Source organism: Anabrus simplex, chromosome 2, assembly GCF_040414725.1.
Source record: "Anabrus simplex isolate iqAnaSimp1 chromosome 2, ASM4041472v1, whole genome shotgun sequence".
NCBI classification, from domain to species: domain Eukaryota; kingdom Metazoa; phylum Arthropoda; class Insecta; order Orthoptera; family Tettigoniidae; genus Anabrus; species Anabrus simplex.
The window spans coordinates 1,132,773,626-1,132,794,446 of NC_090266.1; the positions used below are offsets into that span (position 1 = coordinate 1,132,773,626).

The 20,821-nt window shown below is 40.0% G+C and overlaps 1 protein-coding gene across 1 annotated transcript in view; it reads left to right on the forward strand.

Moving 5' to 3' along the window:
* LOC136863806 (uncharacterized) overlaps positions 1-20,821 on the forward strand; it is a 125,156-nt gene that overhangs the window by 45,903 nt on the left and 58,432 nt on the right. The window contains exon 2 of the mRNA XM_067140144.2: positions 18,679-18,723. Within this exon, the coding sequence (XP_066996245.2) occupies positions 18,679-18,723 (45 nt within the window). The remainder of the gene's footprint in view (positions 1-18,678; positions 18,724-20,821) is intronic.

Below are 20,821 nucleotides of genomic sequence, written 5' to 3' on the forward strand. Positions count from 1 at the left end.
TGAATATGACGTGGATTTCTGTCCTCTTCCTTTCATTACTTTTCTGCCTCCATTTCAAATTCGGGTATCGTTGCAGTGATCGGGAGTGACTGGCAGAACTTCGCCCAACCTTCACGGCCTGTGACGTAAACACAACGTCACTGTGGCAGAATAGCATACACCCATCGCCGGCCAGTCTGGCCGCCCGCGGGACGAAGTGCGCAGCGTGAGACGTCTGCTAAAGATCATCGCAACAGTCTATAAAATAGCTAGGAGAACAGGCTATATAGTGAGTGTGGACTGAGTGTATGGTGAATATGTATAGCATGAAAGGAAGAGAAAGCCACCAGACGGGCCGAAACTACGTGTCGTGTAGTGGTGATCAGGTTAAGAGGAGAACTCCATTAGCAGTGCATTCAAATTGCCAAGGATATTGCTACATGAAGATAGTTATCAGCCATCAATAACAATTTTCTTCTGTATGAATTTCAGACAGATACCAAAGTAAATGTAATTGTAAATGCACTGTACTTCGCAGAAAGGAAACTCAGAAGTTCATAGAAGTTTTTAATTACTGTCCAGTGTTTTACAGCCTTCCATGTTCTTGATCAGCGGATGCAAAAAAGACCTCCATGACGTAAGATGGTAAGTGTTAATAAAAGGAAAGATCTTCACTGGTATAACTTTCAAATTCTCACTCAGTCGGAACGCTAATTATAACACTGTAACATAACTGTAACAAAAATATCACACTGATAAACACATGCAGTGTGATATATGTGTTATATTTACTGTTTCGACACACTGAAAAGCTTCAAAGTTGTATTGACTGAGTCGACACTGAAAACATATGACTTCTTCTTTAAAAAGTCTTCATTGGGGTAATCACATAAATAGGATTGTAAATCTCCTCAGGTATGTTAGGGGTTGTAGTAAAGATATGAAGAAGAGGACGTTTGTCTCTGGTAATACCCCAATTAGATATGGGACACTCACCAGGATTACTTGACTAGAGAACTGGAAAATATGCAAAGGAAGGAAACACAATTTATTCTGGGTGATTTCCGACAACAGCAAAATAGTGTTACAAAAATATTGCAAACCTTGGGATCGCAAAATCTGGGAGTACGGAGACAAGCTACTCGGCTAAGCGGTATGTTATTAGCTGCCAGCGGAGAGATGGCGTGGAATGACATTAGTAGACGAATAAGTCTTAATGGAGTTTTTAAAAGAAGGAAAGATCATGATATGAAGATATAGTTGGAATTCAAGAGGACAAATTGGGGACAAATATTCATTTATAGGACGAAAATTTAGGAATGAGTATCCGAAAACATAGAACAACGGTGATTGATTGATTGATTGATTGATTGATTGATTGATTGATTGATTGATTGATTGATTGATTGATTGATTGATTGATTGATTGATTGATTGATTGATTGATTGATTGATTGATTGATTGATTGATTGATTGATTGATTGATTGATTGATTGATTGATTGATTGATTGATTGATTGATTGATTGATTGATTGATTGATTGATTGATTCATTCATTCATTCATTCATTCATTCATTCATTCCCGTCTGCTGAAGGCTTTCTTCAGACATGATAGCGGGGCTGTAACTTAAGACCAAGTCCGCTTTCATCACAGGTCGCCATAGGACCTGTCTGTGTCGGTGCGACGTAAAGCCAATTGTGAAAAAGAACCTTCCTCTGAAAGCCATAATCACAATAATGTAATCACAGAGATATCAATATAAATCTAAGTCTTTGCCTAAGTTCGTAGAGTGCTGTATGGACAGAAACAATTATCCTTACAACAGTCTTGGGAATATGTGTAGGGAGTGATATTGCGTGGAAACAAGTTATTTACACAACAACCTTGGTTGACTCACAAATTCGGTTGTGATCTTTGCCTGAAATGGTCGAAGGTACCTGTAGTATTATTAGAACAATAATAATAATGCAAAGTTGCCTTTGAAACCGAAGGTGATAAAGGATGTCTATTTTTTCTACTTAATCTAATTTTTGAAAATAGGTGCTAAGAGTATGGTAAGAAAATGAGCCTTTCGAAGACTAAATTGATGTCAGTAGATAAGAAACTCATCAGAACTTAATGTCACATTGGTGATACAAAGCTGGAACAGGTAGATAATTTCAAGTATTTAAGATGTGAGTTTTCCCAGGATGGTAATATAGTAAGTGAGATTGAATAAGGTGCAGTAAAGCTAATGCAGTGAGCTCGCAGATGCGATCAACAGTATTCTATAAGATGGAAGTCAGCTCCCGGACGAAACTATATTTACATCGGTCTGTTTTCAGAGCAACTTTGCTTTAAGGGATCGAAAGCTGGGTGGTCTCAGGATATCTTATTCATAAGTTAGAAGTAACAGACATGAAAGTAGCGAGAATGATTGCCGGTACAAGCAGGTGGAAGCAATGGCAAGAGGGTACACGGGATTAGGAGATAAAGGCTAAGTTAGGAATGAACTCGATGGGTGAAGCTGTACGCATAAACCGGCTTCGGTGGTGGGGTCATGTGAGGCGAATGGAGGAGGATAGGTTACCCAAGGTAGTTAGAGTAAGAGGTAGGGATCACTCGCAGGTCTCCCCACCAATCTTAGCCGTCGCTGACGTCACTGGAACACTCAACACCTTGTTCTCTGTATGAGGTAATACACAGCTGTGAGCGATTCTGTTTTAGCCAGAAGTTAGAGACAAGAAAACTTTATTGATATTATAACCTCACCTCAGAAAAGGCTTTCCGCTATTACATTAAAGTAGTATCACAGTCTAATATATACAGTCGCGAAGCTCTAATGAGTGGAAGGTTCATCCACTTGACAGCTGGAGCAACACTAGCACCTCTAGCGGCTAGGTAGAGGCAACTTGCTAGCAGACAACAGGGAACGAATTACCACTACAGTCTAAAATGGTCATAACTTCTGAACCATTCATGCAAATAATGTCCTGACAAGGTTATTGTAAACCTTATGAAATCGTGGAGGAGGTCAAACAATTTATTTCGATGAGGAGTTCGAGGATAATACCGAAATATTTATTTAATCTTAAGAAGTTATGTTTTTTACCGCGGGCTATAACATAAAATCACTTCTAGAGGGCAAACGGTTCGAAATAGGTACATACTTTCCCGGACTTTTTGTAGAGGTTTTTATGCTTTACAATTCGTACTCTTACACTTGGGGTCTATAGTTGACTGTTCAGACAGCGTAAGCCAAGAAAGCGAGTGACCGACCATGGTAGAGCGCTGGCCTTCTTAGCCCAACTTGGCAGGTTCGACGTCGGTTGTTCGGTCATCGAAATAAATCGAAATAAATTGTTCGACCTCCTCTACTATTTCATAAGGATTACAATAACCTTGTCAGGACAATATTTGCATGAATGATTCAGAAGTTATGACCATTTTAGACAGTAGTGGTAATTCGTTCCCTTTTGTCTGCTAGCAACTTGCCTCTACCTCGCCGCTTGAAGCGCTGTAGTCGCCTCGGATGAAAAATATCACCAGAGCTTCGCGACTGTATATGAGGGGTGTAGATGCAAAACTCACAATCTCCACTTTTCCAAACTTTCGGAAAAAGGTGAAAAACTGTTTGATGTTGAAGGCCATGGTATCGTACTTTTACTTTTTATTTTTTGTTACAAGTTTGTTTCAATATGAACTGTTTGCCCATACTGCAAAGCTTTGTTTAAAGAGGCTCTTTTGTAATTTTAAAGTAAAATTCAGACAATCTGAGTTTTGAACAAAACTGTGGTCAACTGTGAGTTTTGCAACAAACTTTCATGGATAATGTTAGTTATGAAGCAAAACGGTTTAACTTTGAAAACGGACCAAGGAAAATATCGTGGGTTGGTATGTTGTTATAGGCTGGGTTTAGCAAAAAGGAAACAAAAAGCGTTAAGAAAAGAACAAATTTTAATATCTAAAATGTTAGAAACTTTATAGTAGACTATAGGTTTTACACATTAATGACAATGACTTCTTCAATCGGCTCACAAACTGGTTCCTCTTCTTCAGTGTCATCAGCCCCATCAACAATGTTTTTTTTGTAAAATAGCAACTCCTCGTTATCTCTCCAGTGGTCCCCGTAATGTTTCGTCAACAAGTTGTTGTCATCAACCTTCTTGGTTTCTGTTGTTGTGTTTGACACAGGAATAACATTAGGACTCACGTTAGAAAGCAGTTTCCCTGGCTTGGTTGGAGATTTGGACGCTCCAAGATCTGACTTGTATGTGTACTCTCCCCTAACAAGTACGTCCTTCGCTTTAGTTCTTGTCAGAACAATCCTCCTGCAGGCCCCCAGCCGTAATAATAAAAGATTAATTAATTAAAAACTTGCTGCGTAAACTGAGAGGTTAATGCTAAGAGTGAGGTGAACAAAACATCTACAGAGTGAAGGCAATCCCATGATTCCCTGGGCGCACCACACGCTCTCAGATTGGCTGGAATGGAGAGAGTGAATTTTGCTGCAAAACATCTGTTGGATAATGTGACTTATGTTTCAAAACTCCATTTTCAGTTAAAAAAAATTTCAGTGTTATAATGTGCGTTTTGGTTCAAACAACCATCACAGTTCGATGCGCTTTTACAAGACGCACATGGTGATACGCATAACTCAATACCTTAAAAAATTGGAGAATGTGAGTTTTGCATCTACACCGCTCATATATTAGACTGTGGTAGTATTATGAGATCAAATACAATGTGAATCACGCAGCGTTTCTGAAATATTTAGGTCTGTATAAAAGGTTGTAACAATGCTAAGACTGTGTTCACCGTGGAATGGCCATTCCATATGTTCATGTTCCTAACACCGAACTATGTATAAAACAACGAACTCTGATTGTTACAAACCCGAAAATTAAAGCTTGATGATTGCAGGAAGTATACCTATTGTTACAAACAATATATTAGGAAACTGTAAATGTCCATAACACAAACAGTAAATTCTCTCCTCCGAACTGACGAGTTACACGTTAGCAGTACATATTATATGCACATTAATGAACACTTAGCACTGGTTTCATATACAACATAATAAACTGTCTTTCATAAGAACCAGAGAAACAAGGAAATGCCATTTGGTCCTTGTTTCAATGACGGTGAAATCCTGACATTCACCTCCCGGCGGTAGAGAGGGGGCAACGACTGCATATAAAAATAATATTTTATATGCAGGCGGCTAACGAATGAAGGGACCGATTATCTCCCGGTATAAGGAGATCCCCTATACCAAGTGCCAACAGTCTCTCTGAGAGTGGATGAGCGGGTATGGGTAAGGGCCTTTTATTGTCCTGGGGACAAGAAATTGTTCCCAAAGGCGGAGGAACCAGTTTGGTCAACGGCATTAGGATGCAGAAGGCAACGGGAAACCACTGCATTAAAGATCCTGAGAGATATTCCAATAAATCCACAAGGCATGGCTGCAACGTGAAGATCGGAGCTGGCCGTGTGGATCGTTTACCTCCGACTGGAGACGACGTCTTAAGAAGAAGTTATACATAAAGAGTAATGCTGATATTTACTCAAATATTATCAAACACAGTTATCTATTATAGCATCAGTGAATTTTTTTCAATGTCTTTGCTCTTCTTCTAAGTCATTTTTATCGGTACTGTATTAACTGAAACTTGGCCTCTTGAATGCCTTACTTTTCTTTAAAGCGTTCATTCCAATAAAAGAACGGCTTCTCACGAAGCACCTTACTGCAAATTAATGAATTTCATGATTTTCGCGGAATTTCTTCCCCAGTATTTCCGTAAGGTTTGCGATGAGGGTAGAACCCTCTCTCAGTTCCCCCCTTTCCATTTTCACTGCTGTGTTGTGCCATCTCTCTGTAGACTGCATCAAACTGTCTCTAGACCTCTTTGAAAGCCAATTTACATCCCTTGCTGTAGGTTGACTTGTTTTCTGTCCGTAATCGCTTTCTATGCCGAGATTTTCTTCTTTATCATGAAAGCTATATAGCCAGCAAGGTCTTCAAGCAGATCATCACGATCCTTAGTTTCGCGACTGTCCCCGAGCTGTTCCACTAGCTCTTCAATGACTTTAACGAACCCTTGCTCATCCTTCGGTAAAGAATAGGATGTCGTAAGCTCAAGCTGAGAAAAATAGCTTTCAATAATGTCTTTATTGCATCGTGTTGCCACCGTTTATTTAGGTCAGTGGCTTTACGGAATAAATAAAACTGTATGCTTCGTTCCTTTGCGTGCCTGCTATGATTTGTGCAGCCTGGAATGGCGCAACAAACCATACTGAAAAGTGTACACTATTACTGCATTTTTAGTTTTATCGCATAAAATAAATACACACGGTTTCTTTTACACCACATATATGCTACTATACTGAATTATTAGCTCCTAGCTTCTGCGTGCACAGCGATTCTTATATGAACTACCTCTACCTCGTTCAGGTCAGCTTCAGCGCGAGGGTCCTGCGTGACGTCACAGCTCCGCTTTGCTACTGCGCACCTCTCTCTTGATCTCTGTCTTGTATTCTACGTACCCAGGCCCCGATTTCAAGTAGTTATCGCCCTGGGCAAACAATACTTATCCCCCCCCCCCTCTGCTCGTTTTCCTGTTCCTCTAAAAAATAATTGTCTACAAATTAAATATTACAGTTTTCAAGATTATGAGTTTTAAAACAGCACATTATGCAAATACAGTTAATTCTCATAATTAAACTTATCAAGCCAAATACAGGTAACAGCCAAATAAGAATCAGGCTGTTTTTATTTTTATTTAAAAAGCCGTTGGTTCAGTTTGATAGTTTGTATGTAACTAAATAATTTTGGAAATAAGACACATTTTCTTCATAAATTTTAAATATATAGGTTAAATTCAGGTTTTAAAGTTAGAATAGTTTAAATGTCTTATATATGCTAATAAAATAATTGGAATAATTTGTGGAATGTAAAAGTAATTTGAGTGGAATTAATTGAAGACGTAATTCACGCAGGCCATAATTACTCGATCCGCCGGCCGCCGCCCCTCAAAAACTGGCGCCCTGGGCAAATGCCCAGTCCGCCCATTTGTAAATCGGGGCCTGTAACGTACCTTGAGGTTACCTAGGAGAATAATGGACTCCGTTATGAAGGGTATGAGAAGTAGAGAAAAACCAAGACGACGATGGTTAGACTTAGTTTCTAACGATTTTAAAATAAGAGGTATAGAACTAAATGGGGCCACAGCACTAGTTGCAAATAGAGGAGTGTGGCGACGTTTGGTAAATTCACAGAGGCTTGCACACTGAACGCTGAAAGGCATAACGGTCTATACTGATGTATGTATGCATGTATGTTTGAAAGGGTCTTTGTCATCATTATTCGTACCACCTGTTTCCAATCGACTTGGCAAACACATCATTTGAGGAGTGCTATTCCCACTTCCAGAAAATAAATCACTATTTCGTCCGTCTGCGTTACAGTAGTTGAATGGTCCGACTCGTTGGCTGAATGGTCAGCGTACTGGCCTTCGGTTCAGAGGGTCCCGGGTTCGATTCCCGGCCTGGTCGGGGATTTTAACGTTCATTGGTTAATTCCAGTGGCCCGGGGGCTGGGTGTTTGTGCTGTCCCCAACATCCCTGCAACTCACACACCACACATAACACTATCCTCCACCACAATAACACGCAGTTACCTACACATAGCAGATGCCGCCCACCCTTATCGGAGGGTCTGCCTTACAAGGGCTGCACTCGGCTAGAAATAGCCACACGAAATTATTATCATTATTAGTAGTAGTTGAATATTATTGATTGTCAGGAGCAATTCAGACCAGGAAGATGTAATTCCTTAAAAGCTGTACCAAACCCGATCATGGGGACGTTCCGTGTGCCTTTTATTTTACGTTCCTTGCGCTTTTCAAACAACTTGGTTAAGGTGAAAATAGCACCCTTTGAACACACACTCCTCAATATTGTTTGTTTCTATAATTCTCATATTTCTCGGTTTTTCTAAACTTTTCAGTTTTTCTCCATTTTTGTTTTAATTTCGTTCCTAGGGAAAAGGAGATGTATACATTCTGCACGTACCCAAGTTAATAAATTTGACTTAGCAGTTGGTGTAGTTTCCTCCTTTTTTGTGTATGTTGGGTATTCAGCCCGAAGGCTGGTTGGATCCTCAACAGGTCCACCATCGGCTGTCATGGATTGCCTAGGTGTCACTGAAGAGGCGTACTAGGGAAATGAGGAGTGAGGTAGTTTCCCGTTGCTTTCCTCACTGGGCTAGAAGTTGCTATTGCATATCAGTCTGCCAAGCCCACTGAAATGCGTGCACCAACCAACCCTATGAACGACATTTTCACACCATTCATAGCAGGGACTGGCTACATAAGGAATGGCATTACTAGCATCACTCATACCTCAGCCACTTTCATATTGTCAAAGCCAAGGATAAGACTGAGACAGGTCAATGAAAGTAACAAATTTATTCTAGCCCATACCAGAAGACATAGTGCACTGTAAACACTACATCTTGCCAGCAAAGGCAACCTCCTTTTTTATGTTTGATTTAATAATATCAAGATTTTGGCAGCGTTGCCTAGCGAATATTCCCGGTTCGTAATCTCCATGTTGAAAATCTTAACCACCTTCAAATGAAATGAATCTACCACTAAGATTTTGTTTCGACCCCTCCCGCCTCTCCAAGGATCGAAGTGCAGGACAGCATTCTTTTCGTTAGAAACATCGTCAGCTAATTTTCAGGAACATAATGAATGAATAACACGACAGGGTTTCTTCTCACATGAATCTTCACGATACAATACTTGTGTTGTGGTATGTCACTGTACAGAACATCATAAAACATTAAGACTATGTCGTCCCCAAGGGTTGTATATAATGGGTTATGAAAATGTAAACCTACAACCTGTTTTCCAGTCATTGACCGGGTCAGGGATGGAATGAATGATGTCCCCATCTTGCGGGGAGGATAGGAATTGTGCCGGCTGCCGAGGCCTGTTGCACTCCTCTGGGGCAATGATTAATGACTGATAGATGAAATGAAATGATATTGGAGAGTGTTGCTGGAATGAAAGATGGCAGGGAAAACTGAAGTACCCGGAGAAAAACCTGTCCCACCTCCGCTTTGTCCAGCACAAATCTCACATGGAGTGAACGGGATTTGAACTACGGAACCCAGCGGTGAGAGACCGACGCGCTGAGCCACGGAGGCTTCATATAATTGGTTAGTTACTTTTATATTGGAACCCGGCAGTTGCTGTGAAAACTTAGCCACAAGATAAGCAGAACCAGTTTTACGTCTCAACGAATTTTTCATAGCGTAGAATTGGTATGTGCATTTCTCTCGGGACATTGATATAGGAAAGATTGTCTCCAGAAGTACGGTAAAAGTGTCACACATCAGTTTCTGACTCGTAAATCATTTAATCGTTGTGCTTCTTGAAGTATTTAAAGTGGTGTAGCTCATTTGAAACTTTACGTCAGCGGGTGCGGAGACAGGGTGGCCACGGCTGGTTCGTGCCTCCAAACTTCGCATTCCGATCGACCAACCGAGTAGAGGACCGGTGGCCACGACTCTACCGTGGCTATACGCCTCTACAATCGGGAGACGGAGAGGCTCTTGTCCCCACCGTTGGCTGTCCAAGAAATGGTTTTCCGTAGTTTTCCATTCTCCTGCACTAAGGCGAACGCCGGAACAGTTCCTAATACAGGCCAAGGCCGCACCCACCCACCCCGGGTCGACCAAGACGCGAAAGTGCTGTGTCTATTGAGGTAACTTAGATTACATCTATAAACAAAATCACAAATACTCCAACAATGGCGGATTTTTAATTACTGGTGATAGATTTCCATGCGCATCGTTCCTCTCCCGTCCCCGTCAGAAAAAAAAAATGGTCGTAAATGCGAAACAGTGTTCATTCCTTTCTCTTGATTCAACTTTCAGCTTTAGAGTGTAATGAACAACATGCCATGGAGACAGTCCCCAACCTGAGCTTTCGTTATATGAAGTGCTGCTTCTATTTTTTAAGAATCTCAGAAAAGTATTATTATTAATAACAATGAAAATGAAAAATGAAAATCCACAGCCTGTTTCTAGTCATTCGACCGGGCCAGGAATGGAATGAGTATAGGAATTGTGCCGGCTACCGAAGCCTGTCGCACTCCTCTGGGGCAATGATTAATGAATGACAGATGAAATGAAATGGTAATGGAGAGAGGTTGCTGGTATGAAAGATGACAGGGAAAACCGAAGTACCCGGAGATAAACCTGTCCCACCTCCGCTTTGTCCAACACAAATCTCACATGGAGTGACCAGGATTTGAACCACGGAACGCAGCGGTGAGAGGCCGACGCACTGCCATCTGAGCCACGGAGGCTCCCTATTAATAATAATAATAATAATAATAATAATAATAATAATAATAATAATAATAATAATAATAGGATGATAAAATGTTATACAGTAATCTGGCAGGGGGTTTTAGTATGAGTACCATTAAGTTAGGAACGCATCGAGGGAAGGTGGAAGCGCCTGTAGCCTCCTTGCAGTGTCCTCTGTAAACCAACAAGTACGATGTACTTGTACAGTTGGAGATGGACCAGGATTTAGGATTATTAGAAGGAAGAAAGCAATATACGTTTAGCTATTTGTAATGTGCAGTAAGTTATGTCTTTATTAATTACAGATAATAATGCACAGAAATCTGAGTTACATTGGCTTTTCTTTTACATCGTGAGTATAGGAATTACAGAGTACTATAATATATTTCTAAATGCAAAGAATGTACAGTAAATCACATGCGATTAGCACGTAGAAAGGTTTTATATTTTGAAAAACTACGTTCCGCATCACACGACGTAACATGAGGAAATATCATGAAATATCAGAGTTGCTTGAGATTCCCACGTCCCTCGTTTTACACATTTCTGCGTATCCAATATTATTCTCCAGAATACTTTTAAGTTTATTTGTCACCCTTTCTTTTACAATTCCCGCTTTTACTTGACTCAGTGTTTCTGAAACTTGTTCTATTGACTCAAGAGCTTCCGGAATGTTTAGTATAGATGATTATATTGTACGTAAGTTATTTTAGTTGCAATAATACAGAAATGATTCTGAATATATGAAATATCTTAAAACTGGTGAAATCATTGGCTTCACTGCACGTATAGTGGCCTTTCCCTCCTCGTCAATGACATTGATGTCCGGCTCCATGGCTAAATGGTTAGCGTGCTGACCTTTGGTCCCACGGGTCCAGGGTTAGATTCCCGGCAGGGCCGGGAATTTTATCCATCCTTTGTTAATTTCGCTGGCACGGGGACTGGGTGTATGTGGCGCCTTTATCATAATTTCCTCCCACCACGACGCACAGGTTGCCTACGGGCGTCAAATAAGAAGAACTGCTTCTGGCGAGACTAACTTGTCCTCGGAGACATTGCCACAGTTCTCCACTTGTCTGTATGCGGGGAATAACTGGAATAGTCGCAACGAAACCGATTCTTGTGGAGGGCAGTGCCCGTCACAGTACCTGACGTAGCCAATATTCCAAACTGTAATAAGTAGGGCAAGGCATTTAATGACCAAAAAAATAGCAAGAAAATGCAAAATAAAAAATGCATTTATGACCTAAAAATGGTTAAAAAATGACACAAAATTTGAAAAAATGACCAATAAATTAATCGTAAGTCACTTATTTATTAATCCTTTAAGAAACAATTAGCTGATTTGAGAGAGAATTTTAATGGTTGACAATGCATTAAGTTTAAATTATTTTTGTACTAACAAAGTAAATACCACGTTGCACCCCTGGTGAAAAAAAATGAAATATTTTAGAACTGGCATATTCTTCAAATACTCTCCTAGCAAATAGGTGTCATTTAATTAACAAAGAATATTTAAGAAAATAAACTTCAGTGGCTGTTTACAATAAATTCGAATTGAAATGCATAATAAAAACTTTGCGTAGGTTCTCAAATGAAAACGATTGCCTATTGTCTGCAAGTAACGATTTGTGCATGGAAAAGCTTCTCTCTACCTCAAGTGAAACAATTGGTGCATACTGAAAACAAGCAGTATCTCCCGGATTCAATTCACAGTCGGTCAGAGAAAAATGTTCACCCGATAATGCTTTGCCAATAGAACACAAAGTTTTATACCCACTGTTTTTTGCAACACCTTATTCATTTTCATAGATACAACTTCACCCACTTTACCACACACACGATTCAGATCATTCACAACTTTATACACAATTTGCAGCTGCTCCACTAGTGGCACTTGGGATTTTTCTAGAGCACTTATTGCATTAGGAAGGGATCCGAAATTTGTTTTTATGTAGGAAAGTTTACCTGCAATTTCTTTGTCAGCCAAGAGTTCCTGGGCTGTTTTTATTGATCCAGCCTCAGTTTTGTCGAAGGAATAGACCACTTTCTTTACAACTTCAAAGTTCTCGCAGTTATAACAACAAGCCTCAATCCACGTTCCCCATCTAGTCAAAACAGGTGAAAAGGGCAAGGGAATTTCGAGAGCTTCTGTTTTGAATGCTAGAACTCTAGATGGGGCTTTTAAAAACACTTTCTTTATGCACCCAATTAACTTGTCAACTTTAGGAAAATAATGTCGTACCTCTTCCGCGGTCCGATGTAACGCATGGGCTAGGCATGTGACATGCACCATTTTCGAGAAGACCGCTTGTAACGAATTTGCAGCCTTTACCATGTAGGGTGCTGCATCTGTTATTAAAAGCAGCAGATTGTCATTCCGAATGCCATCGGGCCACAATAGCTTCAAAGACTGGTCAAACAGTTTGCTAATTGTTGACCAGTTAGCTTTGTCCAATTGCTCACAATGTAGTAGAAATGGTTCTCCAGCAATCCCTGCTTCCAGGACGCCTACAATAACGTTGGCTATATATCGTCCCATACTGTCTGTTGTTTCATCTATGCATACCCATATGTTTCCGTCTCCTACCCTTATCCTTATTTCTTGTAACGTTTTGTCATAGCATCTTCCAACGTAGGTTCTTCTTAATGTTCAGGGATCTGGTACAGATTTTCCAGTCTCCTCTTCTAAGAATGTACGCAGCTTTCGGGGGTTCAATTTGTTCAGTGGAATATCGGCGCATAAAAATGCTGTACACAGTTTCTCACAAAATGGAGAAAATGTTGAAGATTCACCCAGTAGTGTCTGGTGTAAGCCACGGTTTCTTTTATCTTCAAGTCGCTGCACACCACGTTCATGTTTTTCTCGCGACACATGTTGTTCAACTGTAAACTTCTTTTCTGCTGTAACTCGCACATCACACACTTTGCAAAATAATATTTTCCCATCAGTGGAAAATATATTTTCTCCACATTGTGTAACAAATTGTTTTAATTTAACAATTGTACTTCCTTTAAATTTGCGCATCTTACAGTACTTGTCAACAAAGAATTCACTCGACTCTCAGCACGCGGGCGACTGACTTCCTTCTTATCTAGCTGAAGATAAGGAGCAATGCCCAGCTTGGGCGAGTCCATTATGCGTCTTACATATAGGGGAAGCAGGTATTGCTTATAGTAGGCCTATGTTTTTTTGGAAGTGCAATCGAGTTGAAAATAGACTACTCTTTCCTTGAAAACTAGTGGGAGCAGGGTATGTTGCAAGTCTACGTTCTTTCTTGAGCAAGTTATTTGTCTAAGTTAAACATAATAGACAAGTATTGTAAACATAAATAATATTAATTAAATATCCAAATATAACGAAATATAACACTTCCCAGAAAACAATTAAAAATGCCAAAAATGACCATAAATTGCTAGAAAAATGACCTATCTCCTGTAAACGGCAAAAAATGAAAAAATGCCCTAACAAATTGCCCTTATTTAATCAGTCAATTCATGAAACACATGTACATATACTCAAGCTACATTTTGGCCTTCATAAAAAAAAATACAAAATCATTAAATGCCTTGCCCTAGTAATAAGATTGCTCTGTTTAATTACTAAACTCCTCTGCCTGGCTATAATATTATTAGGCATACTCTTCTCGTTCATTTATGCAGATTCAGACCAATAGATTCAGTTGTACTTTATTTGCTCACTCTTCATACTCAGACAACGCACCACGCTACCAACCACCACAGAAACATGCGATAGTGATTACATCCCTCCAGATGTGCGAAAAGCGGTGGAAGAAGAAGAAAAAGAAGGGGACATTTTTGGGACAAACACACACACACACCCAGCCCCCGAGCCAGAAGAATTGAAAAAATGAAATGGCGTATGGCTTTTAGTGCCGGGAGTGTCCGAGGACAAGTTCGGCTCGCCAGATGCAGGTCTTTTGATTTGATGGCCGTAGGCAACCTGCGCGTTGTGATGAGGATGAAATGATGATGAAGACGACACATACACACAGCCCCCGTGCCAGCGAAATTAACAAATTATGGTTAAAATTAACTACCCTGCCGGGAATCGAACCCGGGACCCCTGCGCAAAGGCCAGCACGCTAACCATTTAGCCATGGAGCCGGACGCCAGAAGAATTAATCTGACGCGATTTAAATCCCCGATCCGGCCGGGAATCGAACCCGGGACCCTCTGAACCGAAGGCCTCAACACTGACCATTCAGCCAATGAGTCGGACTTTATTTTATTTTATTATTATTATTATTATTATTATTATTATTATTATTATATTATTATAATTATTATTATTATGTAATTATATATATTATAATTATATTATATAGTATTATTGTATATATATTATTATTATTATTATTATTATTATTATTATTATTATTATTATTATTGCAGGAGGTTATTTCTGAGTACTGGTAAATTATTATTCTTGATTTTCAGGTTAATGTTATGTCTTAGTTACTTCTTGTCTGGAACATTTCATGACAGCAGAAGATCAAAATAGTTTCTATACATAACACAAGCTAATTCATACGTTTTAAGTCTTCTGTATTTATTGCGATAGGAAGCCACATTTTCTAGGCCTCATTCTCTGCTTTCTCGATTTTAAACTAATTTATATTAATTAGATGCATTAAGGATGGGACAATCTTTCAATCGGTAGGCTATAGTAGGCCTACATATTTTGTATAATATATCAGTTTTATGGTATTGTTACTCTCTTGGTATCATATTGTTGTACTTAACGGATTTTCCTATACGAAGTCAACTCATTAGTACCAATAGCCAATTTATGATGTAAAAATTAAACTTAAGGAGAACAAAATATGAAAACGCAACATAACTGCGTGAGTGAACTTGAATCGAGACACGATCATCACGCTGCACATCGGCCGACCAGATGTAATATGTCACGCGATCTCACTTTCTTTTTTTTTTTCTTTTTTTTATTCGCTATGTTATCTCTTTAACATCGTTCAGCTACTATTGGACTAAAGAGAAGCTCAGGTATCGGATATTTACCTTGAAGAGATATACTGTACTGTACTTTAACGGGTCAGTAAATCTATTGACATGAATCTCTCGATTTTTTTTTTTTTTGCTAGGGGCTTTACGTCGCACCGACACAGATAGGTCTTATGGCGACGATGGGATAGGAAAGGCCTAGGAGTTGGAAGGAAGCGGCCGTGGCCTTAATTAAGGTACAGCCCCAGCATTTGCCTGGTGTGAAAATGGGAAACCACGGAAAACCATTTTCAGGGCTGCCGATAGCGGGATTCGAACCTACTATCTCCCGGATGCAAGCTCACAGCCGCGCGCCTCTACACGCACAGCCAACTCGCCCGGTTCTCGAATTTTAACTGCGCCAAGAGAGTACAGGAAGTGACTGCTTACTCAGTCGCTCTATTTCCAGTAAATTTAGCTCTCTGGCGTTGTGAATGTAAATAAATCATCCATGTGCTGATACTGTTTATGAAACGTTTGATCATAGGAACTGTGTCTCTCTCGCATGCATAGATATAGGATAAGAACAGGACAAGAAGACAAAAACTGAAAAGTGTTAAAATGTAAAGGATGAATAGAAAAAATGTTTAAAAATACAGGTAAACCTCGTTATACGCGATTGTTATGTTCCGCGGAATTGCCGCGCATACCGAATTTGCGTAAATCGAGAGTCATTTTATATGTAAAATATAAGGTTATGTTTCCATGTACTCACATGTTAAGTTTAAAATAGCAAATATGATTAGTATTTCTACAAAAATAATCATTAACATATTTCTTAAACGCATTTTAATGCAACTTTATACACTTAAAAATGTAACACTTAAACACACAATAATAAAATAAACTCTGCATACAAGCTCCTGACTTTAGATTGAATAGCAGCTCCGGAGAAAGGCATGTGTTGATGGTTGTGATGCTCAATCCGATCCATTCTTTGCATCGCTTCCGAGCGAGATTTGGCCATTCCAATCACACTTAAGTTAGCAAAAGATTGAACAGTTTTTTCGAATTGATTCGGCATTGTCACGAATAGTTCTCACAGTGGATTTACTAAGTCCCAAAGCACGCTGAATATCAACAATACGCTCACCTTTCTCATAGCGATCCAAAACTCCTAACTTTGTTTCTAACGAATATGACTTCGACAGGCACACTCTCTTTCCTATTATCCGGCGTTTTAAATACGCCTGTCAAGTGCAACTTCACAGCTCTACTGATCGGAACTGACGATTCAAGTCTCGATAAACACGACAGAAGATGCGCGTAGAGATATGCTCGTCTCGTTTAACCTTGGCGCGCAATATAGTATAGGTTAGAGTTAGGACCGCATGTCTGTACCCGCCTTAAGGCTTTACAGCTTCCACGTACAGTATTCTTAACAGATGGCAGCACTAGACTAAAACCAAAATCGCGTATATGCGAAAACGCGGATAACTAATCCGCGTATAACGGGGTTTGCCTGTATAATATACAATGGCGGCAATAAGTACCCCGCTTGTGAGAGAACAATGACTTTTTCTTAATTCAGTAGTTGAAGAGTGATTTTACATATTGACAAAGCTACAGTACACAACACAGTATCATTTGTATTACAGAGGGTTATTCCAAACTTCGTCTGTCGTAGTGCAGAGCTTCTTTCGTCAATAGGAGTACGGTACAACGGTAGTTATTTCTGAAAGAATGTGTGTTTCCCAGCCTGTTCCAGTAATAACCATCCCTTGATGCCACTCACAACAATCAACAAGGCTTTTGAAGTAATTAGCCAGTTCTGAGAACCCAGCAATCAGCGAAGATGCGGTAACAAAGACATCTTAAACTCTAAATACTGAAGTTTCGAGCCTCTTTATAAGTTTCGGCAGTTAGTGTAGCTATGTAGGCATACAATGGATGGTTGAGTTGTAAATTGTTTGGTCCTAGGAACGAGATTAGTTCTGAATGCTGTGACGGTCAGCTTGTTTTGGTTACTACGTATATAATTGGAATATCCATTTCTTGTCTGTGTGTGTTCGTACCATATAAGTGTATTATTTTAATTCCATCGGATTTGAAAACTAAATTGTGTAACTTATTATTTTATTATTACCGTCGTCGTTGCTGTTCATTGTAACAATTACAACCTTGTACTACGAAATAAACTTGTAACTTTCCCTATCAGAAAACGTGGGGCCCATTTTCAATTATTGCGGCCGGGGGGGGGGGGTGGTGAGCTTCTTAGCGCCGCTACTGATAATACACCACTATAATAATAATAATAATTATAATTTCGTGTGGCTATTTCTAGCCGAGTGCAGCCCTTGTAAGGCAGACCCTCCGATGAGGGTGGGCGGCATCTGCCATGTGTAGGTAACTGCGTGTTGTTGTGGTGGAGGATAGTGTTATGTGTGGTGTGTGAGTTGCAGGGGTGTTGGGGACAGCACAAACACCCAGCCCCCGGGCCTTTGGAATTAACCAATGATGGTTAAAATCACCGACCCGGTCGGGAATCGAACCCGGGACCCTCTGAACCGAAGGCCAGTACGCTGACCATTCAGCCAACGAGTCAGACAATAAGGTAGAACCAACATCCTAAAATAACAAAAAAAAAAGCAAAGTCACCTCCGTACAGGCCATGAAGACCCTTGGAAATGAAGGCTTCCACCATTGTTTACCTCTGCACGTGATGGGGTAGAGTGGTTAACTCTACGCCCGGCCGCCTTTGCCACCAGGAATTAACCTGGTACTCATTTTTGGTGTAGGCTGAGTGAACTTCAGAGCCATATGCACCTCCGGAAGTGTAAATCCCGTTTTTTAAATGTTACGACTTCCTGACGGGGATTCGAACCCGCGTCCTTGCGGGCGAACCAAGCACGCCTTTACCGCCTCGGTCAGGCAGCCCCTCCTAATATAACAAAGCTTTTGCGTAATCTAGGATATTTCTTTTGAGAAGCAAATCTTCAGTTTTGAATACAAAATATTAAAATCACTACTATAGCACAAAGTGATAAGTTATTTTTAGAAAGTCATATGTCAGAGCACAGTAACTTTGCTGCCCGGCCACATGGCTTAAACACGGATAGACTTTTCTGAAATAGCCAAGTGATGGTGAAAATATATTGGCCGAAAGAATATCTTTACTTTTTAAACCAATAATCTCTTCTTACTTCCACTCTTGGTTTGTAGATGCAATACTTTTACAGGACAACGCCATGACAAGATTAAAACAGACGTTTATTCTATCTTCCATTAAACTTCTTCTGCATTTAACAATAGAGTTGACTTTCTTTTCCAGTCAAGCTTAATGTTGCTATCTTCTTGTCTGTTACAGATCCAATGAAGGATCCATACAAATGTGGAAGACCCATTTGCTCCGGTAAGTAATTCAGTTCAAGACTGGTAGTAGAGTGTATTTTACATTATTTAACATGTTTGTAATTCTGACGTGTGAATAATGTGTTTCATTGCAGATTCAAATGTTATATAGATTAGTTTATGGCTTGTGCCATGATAGAACTTTCACGAAAATTTATGTTGATTTAGTGAAAATGTCATTTTCTTTCTCTGTAATGATTTGGTTTGAAATGGCTATGCACCAATTACTTAATACAACTGCTTATTTTCATCATTGCTAAACTTTCATAATGTTGCCCCGATGACCTGAATGTTAGGCCCCTTTAAACAACAAGCATCATCAGCACAAGCAAACTTTCATATATACAGGTTGGTCTGGAACATCGTGAACCGGGTATATGAGCGTCAGAGCGTTGCTCACACTGATGAGTAATTTGAAAAATTACGTCGATATCTCCCGCTGTTGTCATTTTATCAGCTGCTGAAGTTAGCCAATCAGATCGCTTCGCGGGCGAATTCAAATGGGCTTTGCGCGGCAGTGTTGCTAAGTCTGCACATGGCTTGGTCTGCCTTGAGGACCATACCGAGAAATGAGCATCAAACACTAACATACCTCGGGTTTCAGCCAATGATCCCGTGGCGTGCTTGCTGTGGACCGAGCCTATCAGCAGGGAGGTCTTTGTTCAAGTCCCTCCCTCGGAGAAGTTTATTTCTTCCATGATTTACGAATTACGCCTCGCAAAGCCCATTGGAATTCGCTCGCGAAGCGATCTGATTGGCTAACTTCAGCAGCTGATAAAATGACAACAGGGCGAGATATCCAAATATTCTTTTCCAATTACTTATCAGTATGACCAACCCTCTAACGCTCATATAATACCCGGTTTACGTTGTGTTCCGACCGCCCTGTATACGGAATTCAATGAGGTGGGTGAAAATTGATATTTTCTTATACTTTTATAAATTCATTGAGACACTTGCAGCAAACGAAATTAAGTTTTAAGTTAAGCAAAGTGCTACTGCTGCTAACGGCATAGTCTGAGCTGTTTTGATTCCAAGCGTTTTTTTTTTTTTTTTTTTTTTTTTGCTACTGGCTTTGCGTCGCACCGATTCTGATATGTCTTATGGCAACGATGGGATAGAAAAGGCCTAGCAGTTGGAAGGAAGCGGCCGTGGCCTTAATTAAGGTACAACCCCAGCATTTTCCTGGTGTGAAAAAGGGAAACCACGGAAAACCATCTTCAGGGCTGCCGACAGTGGGATTCGAACCCACTGTCTCCCGGATGCAAACTCACAGTCGCGTGCTCCTAACCGAACGGCCATATCGCCCGGTCAAACGTTTTCCTTCTTTTTCTACTTACTTTACGTCGCACCGACACAGATAGGTCTTATGGCGACTATGGGACAGGAAAGGCCTGGGAGTGGGAAGGAAGAGGCCGCGGCCTTAATCAAGGTACAGCCCCAGCACATGCCAGGTGTGAAAATGGGAAACCACGGAAAACCATGTTCAGGGCTGCCGAATACTGAAAACGTTTTCTACTGTCATTTCTGCTCGTTTAGTCTCTTTATGTATCAAGTGTACAGAGCAAGGTTAAACGCCATGGTCTCCTTTATTTAATTGTGGCCTGAACTGCTTATTGACGAGAGGTAATGTGTGATTTCTTTCAGGATATATTGAAGTGTACGCAACTTGTTACCACGCACATGGATTGCTTAGAAGTCATAATTGTCAGCGTTGCCTACCTGCAGTTAAATAAAAACTAAAGCTTTTCATTCAGTAAAAACGTGATGAAGTACCAAATTAATTTTGTCAAGTGCTGAAGTTTCATAATTTCTTAGTAAATTCACTCGTTGAGTTGAAATAAAATAAAAAGGAAGACAAGTATAACTCATCAAATTATTATTTACAGCTATTTAAATTATTTTTAGGATGTGAATTAATTTTGTGTAGATTTTGCCTATACCTAATTTCCGATCCTTAATTCTGAAATAACGTAAAATTATTGAGCGTAGGCATGAATAAATAAAAACAATGAATAGTAAGAACTAATAATAATAGACTTACCCTTTACGTCAGTTGAATTCTGTAGCCCTACCGTACCCTTCTACTATCTCTAGAC